This window comes from Hermetia illucens, chromosome 4, assembly GCF_905115235.1.
Source record: "Hermetia illucens chromosome 4, iHerIll2.2.curated.20191125, whole genome shotgun sequence".
Lineage (NCBI taxonomy): Eukaryota > Metazoa > Arthropoda > Insecta > Diptera > Stratiomyidae > Hermetia > Hermetia illucens.
The window spans coordinates 36,419,477-36,432,230 of NC_051852.1; the positions used below are offsets into that span (position 1 = coordinate 36,419,477).

General features: G+C 40.9%; 1 protein-coding gene and 1 long non-coding RNA gene across 4 annotated transcripts in view; one reads left to right on the plus strand and one right to left on the minus strand.

Annotated features, from left to right (window-relative positions):
- Positions 1-4,666, plus strand: part of LOC119653700 — a 132,435-nt gene extending 127,769 nt beyond the window's left edge. Inside the window, exon 3 of the long non-coding RNA XR_005249741.1 lies at positions 3,130-4,666. This is a non-coding gene — a long non-coding RNA (uncharacterized LOC119653700). The remainder of the gene's footprint in view (positions 1-3,129) is intronic.
- A 15-nt stretch (positions 4,667-4,681) lies between these two features.
- Positions 4,682-12,754, minus strand: part of LOC119653695 (voltage-dependent calcium channel type A subunit alpha-1) — a 399,598-nt gene continuing 391,525 nt past the window's right edge. For 2 of the 3 annotated variants that reach the window (XM_038058567.1, XM_038058568.1), the window contains one exon: positions 4,712-4,862. In XM_038058567.1, coding sequence (XP_037914495.1) covers positions 4,712-4,862 — 151 coding nt within the window. Of the gene's footprint in view, positions 4,863-12,754 lie in introns of all 3 variants that reach the window. The other variant, XM_038058565.1, reaches the window with a different exon arrangement.

Sequence of the window (12,754 nt, forward strand, 5' to 3'; positions counted from 1 at the left end):
TGTTAGGTCTATTGTAAAGGAAATGAGACGAAAATCCTTACGAAGGCTTTGCGGCAATCAGATCGTCACTTTGTTTGTCCTTTAAAAAGAAGGTACATGGAAATCCTCTATACTCTAAATTATCACTTGGGGTGGTGACCATTCTGCACTCTGTCTTTTGCTATCCGGCTTTCTCAGACTTAAGATGTACATAACACTTTGCCTCAACGAATTGTCTGCACTCTCCACATTTTTAGGAGATGCCTTAAGATGTGTACAGGACTGTAAGCGGAATGTAGGAAACCGTCAGAATAGACTCGACAGGGAATTGTACAAGGTGTGGGACCTGAATGCTTGCAGTTGCTGTTCCCTATGTTTGTCAATCTTTTCGCCTTCCAAACTCCTCGCATGAATCTTAACTCATGAACAACAAATCATTCTCTGAGTTTTGAAAGAGGATCCCGTAGTGTTCTTGCTATAAAAAGGGTATATAAGGCATTAAATGTTGTAGGGAAAGAAGACATTAAGTTGAAAAATACAGATAAGTATTCCTATGTTTTTTACTTTTTTTTTAAGCCGGTTACCTCTGGGAATCCAAGTAGTATTCATTATCTCTCGTTCATGGAACATGATTTACTTAATAAAAACCATGACGGAAGATATAAAGTGTTGGCCTGAATTAAGCTTTGGAATTTAGCCCTGGAAGAAGCGCAACCCATCTGGACATAGGGAGCTCGTCGGTAATACCATATGCATAACCAGTAGCATATGCGGGCCATGTTTAATTCGTGGCTGTATCTTTATTATATGATAAGATAAGGTTCCTAGAATTGGAGTTGTTTTCCAAGGAAGTTACGGCGAAGGTCAGTGAGTTGAAAAAAGGGATTAGCCCCAACAGGCAATATTCGACGATTTCAATTCGTACACAGTTCTACCAAGGCTGATCTAACCAAATAAATTAAGCACCTATAAAATTTTAAGGCGGAATGTACTGCCTTATGGAGGGGAAACGTTGACTCTGTTATTGGTGCGTAGAACTTTTTGATTGGGTAGTCCTTCAAAAGATTTTTGGGGCAGTTAAAAAGTGAAATGCACGGCAATTTGATATAATCATGATTTATTTGATGGTTGCCGAACATAGAAACACAGGCAGCTCTGAACGTTGCAATGGGCTGGTCTTGCCAAAAGAATGCTGGATAGTAGAATTAGGAAATCTGGGCTACAAGGTGTGTACAAGAACCTCGTATACGATGGAAAACAAAGACTGCAAAATCCTTGCATGTTTTCCAAACTTTAGGATACGATCGCTTGATCGAGTACCTCCATTGAAGAAGAGAAGGCGTACACTGAAGTCGCTCAGTATTCAGCATAAGAACTTACTCCAAATATTTATGAATGAAGTGTTTCGATGAATTTCTTCTCGCTTATAAAGGAATCGGCCTCCCTCCACTTCTCTTTGTTCTTTTTATAGACACTATCACATGGGACATCCATTGTTCCATGTAGATGATGTTTTGCTAGCACCTCATAACAAAGCTGATATCAAACAAGTTGTCCAAAAGTGAAAGGATTGCCTCATGTGGCACAGTTTGAGACTGATTGGGAACAAAAGAAAATTTTTGATGACCAAATCATATAAAACAAGCACTATTACTGTTAGGAGCAGTGATTTGTCCGTGATTTAAATATTTCGGATCAGTCAATGTCGAATTGCGCTGTGAAATTGCTTCAAGTACTAGCACGACTTGAATAAAGGGGCGTATCACAACTGGCTTTCTTTGTGATCGACACATCAGTCAACGCCTTAAATTTAAAATTCACTGCTGTATTCTTCGTTGTATCGACCTATATGTTTCTGAGTCATTAAAGTCAATGAACGACGCCTCGCAGTAATATAACAAAGATGCTGCTTTGGATTAGTGGCTTCAGACGCTATGATCACGTCTGCGATCCATATTGAGTTGTACTGATCATGGGAAAATTGCAAGAGAGGCATCTTCGATGGTTTGGATATGTAATTCACACTGACTAGAATTCATTTGCTAAGATTTATCTAACTATCGAGGCTGATGGAAAACGACTTACGGCCGACTGAAAAAACGATAACATGGTATGCCAGATAGTGATTTGAGAGTCTTTCGACTTCATCTAGATTAGGTCTTCAATCGACCAAAATCCTGCGATCTGTCAAAATGAGCCGGCCCCGTTCCTGACTGGACAAAGGCCCCAAAGCAGAAGAGGATAGAGGTAACTTCTGATTCTCTGGAATATCTCGATGGGTCACTCTCTTATAGCTTTGCGTACATATTTTTTAGAGATGCACTCGCCTGGTGCAAAGATGGAATTTTAGGCATTCAAATATGGAGATGCCATCAAAGGCTCTGGCGCAATTAAAGTAGGTGTCAAACATTTTTATTTCTTTTTGCTTGCCCTGCAACTGCTGTGTAGATAATTATATCTTTGCAATTCTTCGATCTAATTAGGCAGGTTCCCCATCCATTTGAATTTACATTTGTTGCAACTGATTAGATTTTTCCACTAATAATAGACAAAGTAGACGTAAGGAAGGTTAACAAGCTGATCACTGGCTTCTTGTCTATGCGCCAATAGGGGGGGGGGGGGATAAGTAATATTAGTTGCAGTATGCAAAGGTGAAAGTTTTTGCCATGGTAGCCAGATTTTATTTGTTCCCTTATATTTGCTTTTATGAATACTTTATGGTAACTGATTTTAGTTAGGTTAGGTAGATAGCTCGCCAAAATTCGCCCTTAAACTGTTTCGCATCCATTGATTTGAAATTTTTCAATGTTTTGCTGAAACTCATTCCGTTATCCGAAAGAATTTCGTTGTTTTATCGTATGGGTTATATTTTGGTTGGAATATGGCAATAAGGATTTGCTAGAGGGTAAATAGGATTCAAACTACAGATGCGTTGTTGGGGGCGACATACTTTCCAGAATGTGGCTTGAGTGAATTTCTTGCACTTGTTTACTCACTTGCTTTTATTAAATTCACTTAGCTTGGCAATTGTCCTATTTGATTTTCGCCCTAATTTTCTATCTGTATCCTTTTCTCCACTTTTGTTAGGAAAAAATTATCCGAAACATTTTAAAATGAACAATACGTTTTAATATACACTTTCTTTTCCAGATTGTTCGATCCAAGTCGATGGAATGAAATGATAAGGTACGTTCTGCTATTATACTTAAAGACTCTCACACTCTGGTTCAGGAATGTTGGAATCGAGTATTTATAGTGAAAAGCGCATTCAAAAATGATGAAGGTTAAACTGGTGGAAATATTCTGCCAAATATTCGGAAAAGTCACAAACAGGAAAATAGAAAACTCTTAAAATATTTTCTAACACAGTCCAACGAGAGAATAAATCTATTATAATCAATATTGTAACAAATAGATAGAGATCTATATCAAATAGGTGGGAAAAAATCTATTTCCAATCATTTAATAACTTCAATAAATTTAAATTCATAATTCTGTCAATTTAGCGAAATATACCCACTTTGCATTAAACTAAATTCAATTTTAATTTTCAATTTAAATTCAATGTTAAACAAGATTAATTACTAAACGTTTATAATAATGCTTTTGAAGCATATTTTCTCTAAAAGTTTTAATTTAAAATACATTTCTAGATAAAAGATTCATTTAAAAAGTATCTTTAAGGATAAAACAGGCTAATTTACGTGTTAGTTTTACATATTTAGCGTATCTAAACAAATCCAATATAATTCCCTTGATAAAATCTTTCAATAAGCGAATTGCGTTCCCTAATTTTTGGTAGTTTAATTTGAACTAGACCTTCTTTAGTGTCGCGAACATGTTGAATCTTAAATTTGTAAATTTGGAATAATCGGGATTGGGAGAGGAGATTTATTGCATTCGTTTTTTCTTTTCAATGCGCATTTTAAGTTTGGGGTGAATTCAAGTGATTTAATTTTTGTTTTCTTCTATTGGCATTGTTAGTTTTGGTCATTTATACGCTTTGGAAGAAAACAAATCTTTTAGATAAATCACTTCGCATCGGAACGAATTGAAAGCTCTATCGATGATCTACTAAGGTTTTAGCCTACATATATTTGAGAGAAATGGCTGTTTTATAAAAGGTTCTTACAGGCAAGAAGGAATTCTACTGAAAAAATATAGGGGGCAACTAGAAACTATGTTTAAATGTATATATGGGGTTTCAGGTGGTTTTAGAAAGCATTTTTCAAAAGATAAGGGATTCCATTTGTTTTGTTGATAGTTCTTTCTCAAGCGCAATTTTTAAATCGACAAGTTTTCTTACAGTTTCATAGCTAATTACAAAGCTAGATAAAATTCATTAAAATTCTAAAATATGCTATTGAATTCATAAGTGTTGCTTTCAAAATATTCCTTTTTAAAAATTCCACTTGTCATAGAAATCATCAACACTTCCATAAAACATTAACTAACAAATATGCACAGAATTGTCCTTGCTTACAACAAATAAAATTTTTAAAGTATTTTATCAAAACTATTAATGACTGCTTAAATATTGCTTCAACTAACGAATCATACATAATACGAAATTGAAAATTGAATATTTCAAATTAAAGCTTGTGTACTCTCCGTTCTACGTAGATGATGTCGTCCATATCGATTTGTTATTATTGTTTCTCGTCGAAATAAATCCAGATAGTGTTCACACCCAGATCTGTTCCCTACGATCCCGTCGTAGTCAAAGCCTTTGCTAGCACCAGTCTTCTTCGTCGGAGTCTGAGTGTCTTGTATAAAGTCCACCCTTTGGCTTATAGCCATTCAGAACAGGTGATGGAAGTACTCGACCTGTTCGGCCCATAGCAAGCGCCTGTTCGAACGACAGTGGTGCTATGTATTCCAGTCTTTATGGTTTGTATTTTTTTTTTTTTTTTTGATTTTTTTTTTGGTTAAGTGGAGAAAAAACATAAAAAAATTAAGTGTTAGGCAAGTGTATAAATTTTGAAAATAAAGGAAAATTAAATTTGCAGTACATTGTACTTAACATTGTTTGAAAGCAGAGATTTTAGTTGATCAATTTGGTCATTTGACCATCTATATTAGTGAAAGTATTTCTAAATACAGTAGATAAAAAACAAAACCTTTTTCTGTTCACTTCTTCGATATGCCTTCGTGTTATGAATTGTATCATGCATTGAACTTAAACGTATCTAAATATCACCACCACCACCACCTTAACAATTCCATACCTAGCACGGTCTCCATCTCCTATCTATTTTTTCAATTATCTCGAACTCATTGAAAATACCATAACTAGATTTTATAACCGGACGGCCTTTTTATTCGAAGTAGTTATTTCCTACTCCATCCAAATTTCGATTTCTAAGGATCCTGATTTCTGCTTCTAAGGATTGTGACTTGGTCGAAGGGTAGTATAGGTCCCAGGGCGAAACGTGGATTGGTACCTACGATGGAAAATAAAACCTAAGAAACGCCTGCTGAACCAACACCAACAGCTCTCCTACCAAACCCTACCTACACCTCCACGTGGTGACCGCTGGGAGCTCTTTCTTAACGAACAGCTGCAGATGGAGAACGATGAAGGCGAGTCTCCCGCCCCTAAAAACGGGACAAATTGTACCAACTGGTCCTTCAGGTTGGGGGTTGGGTAGGGCTGACAACCTTACACAGAAAACCAAAGTTACGAAGCCACAACAGGAGCCTCGGACTGGACGGATAATACAACGATGAACTCGGCAAAGACAAAGGAATAACGATTTGTGCATTTTCTCATGGAACATGCGCTCCCTGTACAGAGATGAAGCTGCCAAGCCGCTAGCCGATACGCTGTTCCAATATAGGCCTGATGTAAAAGCGTTACAGGAGATACATTGGACAGGACCGGTTTCGTGGAGAAGAATCACTACAAATATATTATAGCGACCATCCAGTAAACCATGTGCTCGGAGTAGGTTTCTTAGTCAGCCAAAAAATGAAACCTGCTGTTATCGGCTTTGAAAACATAAGCAAACGGCTACGCACTCTGCGCTTGCGAGGCAAATTTAGAAATATAAGCCTCATTAACGTTCGCGCCCCTACAGAGGAGACTGCAGAGTCGACAAGGATACCTTCTACCAGGCAGTAGAACGAACCCTCGAAGCCTGATATCAAAATCATACTTGGGGATTTTAACAGCCAAATAGGGAAGGAGCCCGTATTCAGGCGATACGTTGGCTTCCATAGCTTACACGAAAAAACAAATGATAACGGACTGCGGACTATTCAATTAGCAGGGTCACACGAAATGGTTGTTGGAAGTACCTGGTTTGCGCGGAAAGCGGTCCACAAACATACGTGGGCCTCTCCAGACGGGACTACTTTCAACCAAATTGACCACGTGTTGATCGAACACCGCCACCTCTCAGCCTTGATGAATGTCAGAACATATAGGGGGGGCAATATAGACTCGGATCTCGTTGGCATGGTGCTCCGAGCTCGAATAACAATACCACCAAGAATCCCCTCTGACAATCAGGTGAGAGTGAACACTGAAGCAATCCACAACACAGCTCTCCGCAACACCTATAAGAGGGAAATGGATGCCACAATAACCGCAGTCAACAAAGATCCTGCAGATGAATCATCAACAAATGATCTTCACAATCACCTGAAGCACGTTATCACAAAGATGATTGGCCCTAGCCGCGAAGTCGGACGGCTGGTTTGACGATGAATGTAATCTAGGAACAGAACGGAAGAATGCTACATACCGAGTAGTGCTGCATTTTCAAAAGACGCCGCCACGCGCGGAGACTTATCACAAACTCGGCTGAGCGGAGAAGCGACTTTACAGACAGAAAAAGGAAGCCTGGGAGAACCAACAGGTCTATGAACTCGAAAAGTACAGGGAGCAACCGCACTAGGCGCGCAAGTTTTACCAACAAGTCAGCAGGATGAAGCCTTACACCTCGATGTTTATCCTGCCGAGACAAAGAGGGAAAACTGATTTCCGACAGGATGGGCATATTAGAGCGATGGGTTGAGTACATTGATGAGCTACTGAACAACCAGAACATCGGCGAGTTGGAGGTCCCGCCAACTGAAGACGACGGACAATTACTGCCACCACCAAGTATGGAAGAAACAGTCCGTGCAATTTATCGGCTTAAAAATCATAAGTCACCAGGAGCCGATGGAATTACAGCCGAATTGATTAAATATGGAGGCGACAAATTACACCAAGTGGTTCTTCAACTTGTGCTCAAAGTATGGGACAGCGAATCAACGCCTGACGACTGGCAAGAGGCATTATCTTTCTCATACATAAAAAGGGTGATATCACACAGTGCAGCAATTATAGAGGTATCACGTTGCTGAGTACCAGCTATAAGATAGTCTCCACTATCTTGCTAGGCCGGATAGCCCCATACGCCCAGAACATTATTGGCCCATACCAAAGAGGCTTCACTCCAGGCAAATCAGCAACAGATCAGATTTTCTCTCTGCGGCAAGCGATGGAAAAACTGTTGGAATATGGACAACAGTTGCACCATCTGTACATCGACTTTAAAGCCGCCTATGATAGCATAGCCAGGGTAAAACTGTACACGGCCATGAGAGAATTCGGTATCCCGACGAAATTGACAAGACTCACTAGGCTGACCCTGACCAATGTGCGAAGCCAGATAAAAGCAGCAGGATCACTCTCAAGACCATTCGACATCAACAACGGTCTACGACAAGGGGATGCGCTATCATGCGTCCTCTTTAACCTGACCCTCGAGAAAGTGATCCGTGATGCTGAGGTAAATGTAAAAGAGGTACGATCCTCTTCAAGTCCACACAACTACTGGCCTATGCTGACGATATCGACATCATGGGAAGAACCACTCGAGACGTACAAACTGCCTTCATCCAGATCGAGCAGGCGGTGCGAGATCTTGGACTGCACATCAATGAAGGCAAAATATATGGTGGTACCGCAGCAAAAGCCAACCAACCCACAACATCAAACCGGACTGGTCAAAGGGGAAGAATAAAGATAGGAGGCTACAACTTTGAGACCGTTTATAATTTCTCCTATCTAGGGTCGAAAATCACAACTGATAACAGCTAAGATGACGAAATCCGCGCAGGGTTGTTGTGGGCCAACAGAGTCTATTTCAGTTTACAGAGAGTGATCCACTGGAAATGTCTCACCATAGGGTCAAACCTCTTACTATACAAGATTATGATCTTGCCAATCCTCATGTATTCTTCTGAGACTTGGGCCCCTACATGAGGATGGACGATTCCGTAGCGTACATAACGACGAAATCTAAGAGCTATACCTTGACCGTGAAGTTGTGGATAAAATCCGGCTCAATAGGTTACGGTGGGCGAGTCACTTAATTCGTATGGGTGAAAATAATCTCACCCGGAAAGTCTATAAGGGCCGAAAAAGAAGACGAGGCAGACCCGGCCTGAGATGAAGCGATGGACGCCAGACAGCCTTTAGGGATATCGAATTGGTGGACCTCGGCGCAAAACCGGGATATCTGGCAAGGCAAATGACCGCGAGAAAGGTCTGTAGAAGGAGTGATATAAGCTCAGGCGTTTGGCACAATGTTTAAACGCCCGGGAGGAGATATGCATCGCAGTGACATAGTACAGATTATTTAAAAGGCCCTTTTCGCAGTGCGATAAGTGGAAGCAAAGCTCACTGTTAGCTGGACCTAGTTGACGAAGTGCATGGAGATTCATGGAGACTTGGTTGTAAAATGGTTATCCGGAAAAGTAGGGATCTACGGAAGTGCTATTCACTTAATGCTGAGCAGATGGACCACATGGTACGGGTATTATTTCCTTAACATTCCGTACGGGTGGATTACAATATCGTGGACGGTGCTGGGGGTTGCCCACTTTTCTCCATCAAAGAGTTGGCAGAGGAGGTCCTCTGTATCAGAAACAACTACTGTCATGCAGTTCGTGGATACAGATCCCCGAGCTCAGGTACACAGCTGCCGATCTTGGCGAGTAGCGCTCCTCATAACGTTTGATGAAATACCATTAATTTCGTAAGATGACAAGATATGTTATGCACACTAAAAAAATCATTTCATTTATCGATCCTCCTCCCGCCTTAGAGCTAGAGGCCCAAAGAAGGGCGAGGAATATATCAGTAGCACAGGTATTCATCCTAGGGCTGTACCTCAGGAACGTTTTTTTATATTAGTCTGCTAAGAGTCGGTGTTTCAAAAGACTCGCGCCGTGTCGGTTGGCATCACGGAAATTTTGCCGGACGTATTGTTGAACAGGTACAGAGCAGGTTTGATATATTGTTGCGACGGGTGGTTTCAGCCTTCCGCTGGAAAAGACCGAAGCAGTCATCCTGACTAAATAGAGATTCTCGACGTTCCAACAAACGGCTAAATACCTTGAATTAATGTTCGACTAGGGGATGATCTTTTTTTGAGGAAAGTTAAGGTAGCAGCAAACAAGACTGCAGCTAGGGTTTCGGCCTTAATTCGAGCAATGATTGGGTGTCGTACATCTACCAGAAGATGTCTTCTAATGAGTGCAGCGCAATTTGTCCTGTTCTACGGCGGGGAGATATTGGCTGATGCTCTTGCTAAGCATATGGATAGTAAGCACCTTGCGAAAGTGAAGAGGTGGGGAGCTTAGTCGATGGCGTCCGCCTATCGTACTGCCCAAGAACCGCTGTGATGGTAATGGCAAGAGGTCACTTGGTCTCTTTGCCAAGGAGCGTAGACAGTATGTAGAAGAAGAAAAGTAAGTAGCAGCTGCTTATGAAAAACGGCTGCACACACTAAACGAATGCCAACTCTTTCGGTAAAATGAGTCTTAATGAAGATGAACTGCCCGACCCATCGGCAATTTAGATACGGTGCTTCTAAGCAGTATTGGAGATTTTCAATCTTATTTGCAAAAGATTGGGAAGGCCTGATCCCTTGACTGTATTCTGCAATGGAGTTGTGTATGTTACCGATCATACCTTTTTTCCTACGGAAAGAGGTGTGGGATTTGTCAATAACTGTATGCATACACAGGGTTGCTCTTTGGACAACACTGTTAGAGAGATACTAAAGAGCGCTAACAGATACAGCGTATTATTTTCGGGTTCTTCTTCTTGCGAATGACGTAGCGCTCGGCCGGTGGAGGGATCGGATAGCAGGGGGTTCGTTGAACTGTCAATTCCCTGACCCCCTCCTCCAGTCGATGGAATAAATTCTATGATTTGTTGGCTCCCTTAGGTATAAGAGCGGGAGGGCTAGTTAGAAGTAATGTGCCAAATGGTTCCTGGCTAACATATTGTCAGGTGTTTATTAGGTGGTATGGCGTACCATTGTGGCAGTCCAACATTCTGTATGTAACCGCAAATCTTCCTTAGTCATTGCTATACGAATGGATATATTCTGCATAACTAGCTAATCACCCCACCTCTAAACCTAAGTTTAATATACTATCGTTAGTTATTACATCATGACAATCCACATTCTCAATGTACGAAAGCAGTTTAGAAAAGGAGGTAATAAGTCAGTCCGTGGAACATAGGCACCAAAGGTGCAAAAAGATGCGCTATGGGAAGACAACTGGGCAATATAAGTTGTGACGCAAAACGCTGCTAGGTCGACTGGGTTGGAGGACTTGGATCAACTTAGGAGAAGTTCATCGATTTTGAGATTTTCTTTAAAGTAAAGGATAATGACCAATTCAGGTCAGAGAATTGTGTTCAGTATTTGAACCAAGGGTATCAAACATAGTGAGTGATAGATAAAGAACCGCAATAACTGGTGAAAACTGATCGTTCTCATGTGCATGACGGTTGGACTAGCCAAATAACAAGGCTAAGAAAAACGGAAGGGAACTTCCCCTAAGGTAATTCTTTTTTAAAGAACAGGCGGTATATCTTAAGCAATCGTATTAAGAAGGGAGCTACGCTGATCCCAATCTGAAACCTTTGGAGTAAAACTTGCATACAACCTGTCTCCTATGCAAGGATCATTATAGGATCTCATGCACATTGACGGTGTTCGAAGGTATGCTAGACAAGAGGATGTAGACTCAAGTAATTATCATTGGGACACAGAATCGAGCAGTCTGAGTATGCAAGAAGCCGTCGCCTTGAATATTTGCGCAATCTAGTGTTACATTAAAGTAACACAGTACACAGTAAACAGTAAGTAAATACTCATTGGAAAACAGGTTTGCGTTTGATCATAGAGCTAACTTTCAGTAAACCTAGCTTTGTTAGCTTGAGGTATCGTGAAGTGCATATTACATTGACAGTGGTCAAGTAATGGTCTTTGATCCGAGAAGCAAATGAGGAGCTGGGGACCTGCTCGGAAAAAAATAAGTAAGACCCCAGGGTGAGCTGCGGAAGCAAAACGATGTGCTTTTAAGGCACTATGAGCCACATACTTAAGCAAGTAATCTGTAAAAAATCTCTTTATTCCTAAGGGCCTGGGTGAGTTATTAGATAAAGAACCATTGAATCATGTACAGTAGGGAATATCACTTACAAAGTGTCATTTATGTTTCGAGTGCTGAGGGAGCCGCATAATCACATGCAAATCGGCTACGAAATTCTTTAGAGCAGGAGTACAGCACAGGTACATTAGGGTATGGATGAGTCATTGAATTGGACGTAAACAGCGGAAAATCTAGTTGAAAATGTTGGTTATTAGGAAAATTGGAATGCACTTAGCCATATGCAGGAGACACTCAATGTATCCTAAGGACTGCGGAAATGGCGATGAAAGCGCGGATACCAGCGCAACCGCCCAGTGAGTCGGGGCCTATTTTTGGAAGTGTGGTTCAGCTGCTTTAAATTTTTCCGTGACAGCCAAGCCAGTGACGGATTGCCATCCTTTCTTAATGTGTTCCACTTCCACCTATTCTTCCGTTTTCCGAACAGAAAATCTATAGATCAGGCCTTAACTTAAACGCAGTTCTTTTTTCATGATTATTCCGTTGACAAGGCGTAGGTAGGTGTTGACAGAGAGAACATTGTCGCGGAATAATCTTAGTTGTTGATGTTGAGGTACCTATATTTTTAGATTTCCAACAAGCTGGCGAAGGTGCATTTCAGGTGTTTAGACGCATTGAGTAGGGTGCAGCTATCGGCAAAAATGAGATCTAGATATGATCGACGCCTGCAAAGACCAGTGACTAGTCTGACTAGAAACTTTGGTGTTGATGGTATTTACATCCGATTCGGCTCTCTTTGCCTATTTCTCCAAATTTAAATCCATTCTGGCTTATCCCTATGAGTGGTTCATAGAGTAAGTAGATTACGGCACCGTGTTCAAGGTTCTTGAGGCTCATGAATCATAGTTTCATCATCATCATCCACGGCGCAACAACCGGTATCCGGTCTAGGCCTGCTTTAATAAGGAACTCCAGACATCCCGGTTTCGCGCCGAGGTCCACCAATTCGATATCCCTAAAAGCTGTCTGGCGTCCTGACCTACGCCATTGCGATGGAATTATAGTTTAGTGAAGCCTTTAACTTCCTCCGGTTAAAATAAGACGGTATTGATAACAAGAGCAAATCGATCAGTCGGACAAGATTCAACTTCGGAGCAGGACATGATATTGAAAACTGAGATAATAAGTTATGACTTTCTCTGGAATTAATTTCATCGCGAAAGGCCGGATGAAGCTATGGAAAGTTTCCACATAGTATAGGGAAAGTGGAAAAATTGAGTATCTAAACCATCTGTAATGTTCCTAAGGCTTTCGATGTGGTTAGTACAAGATGATCAAAAGTAAAAGCCAGGCTAATTCCTGTTGA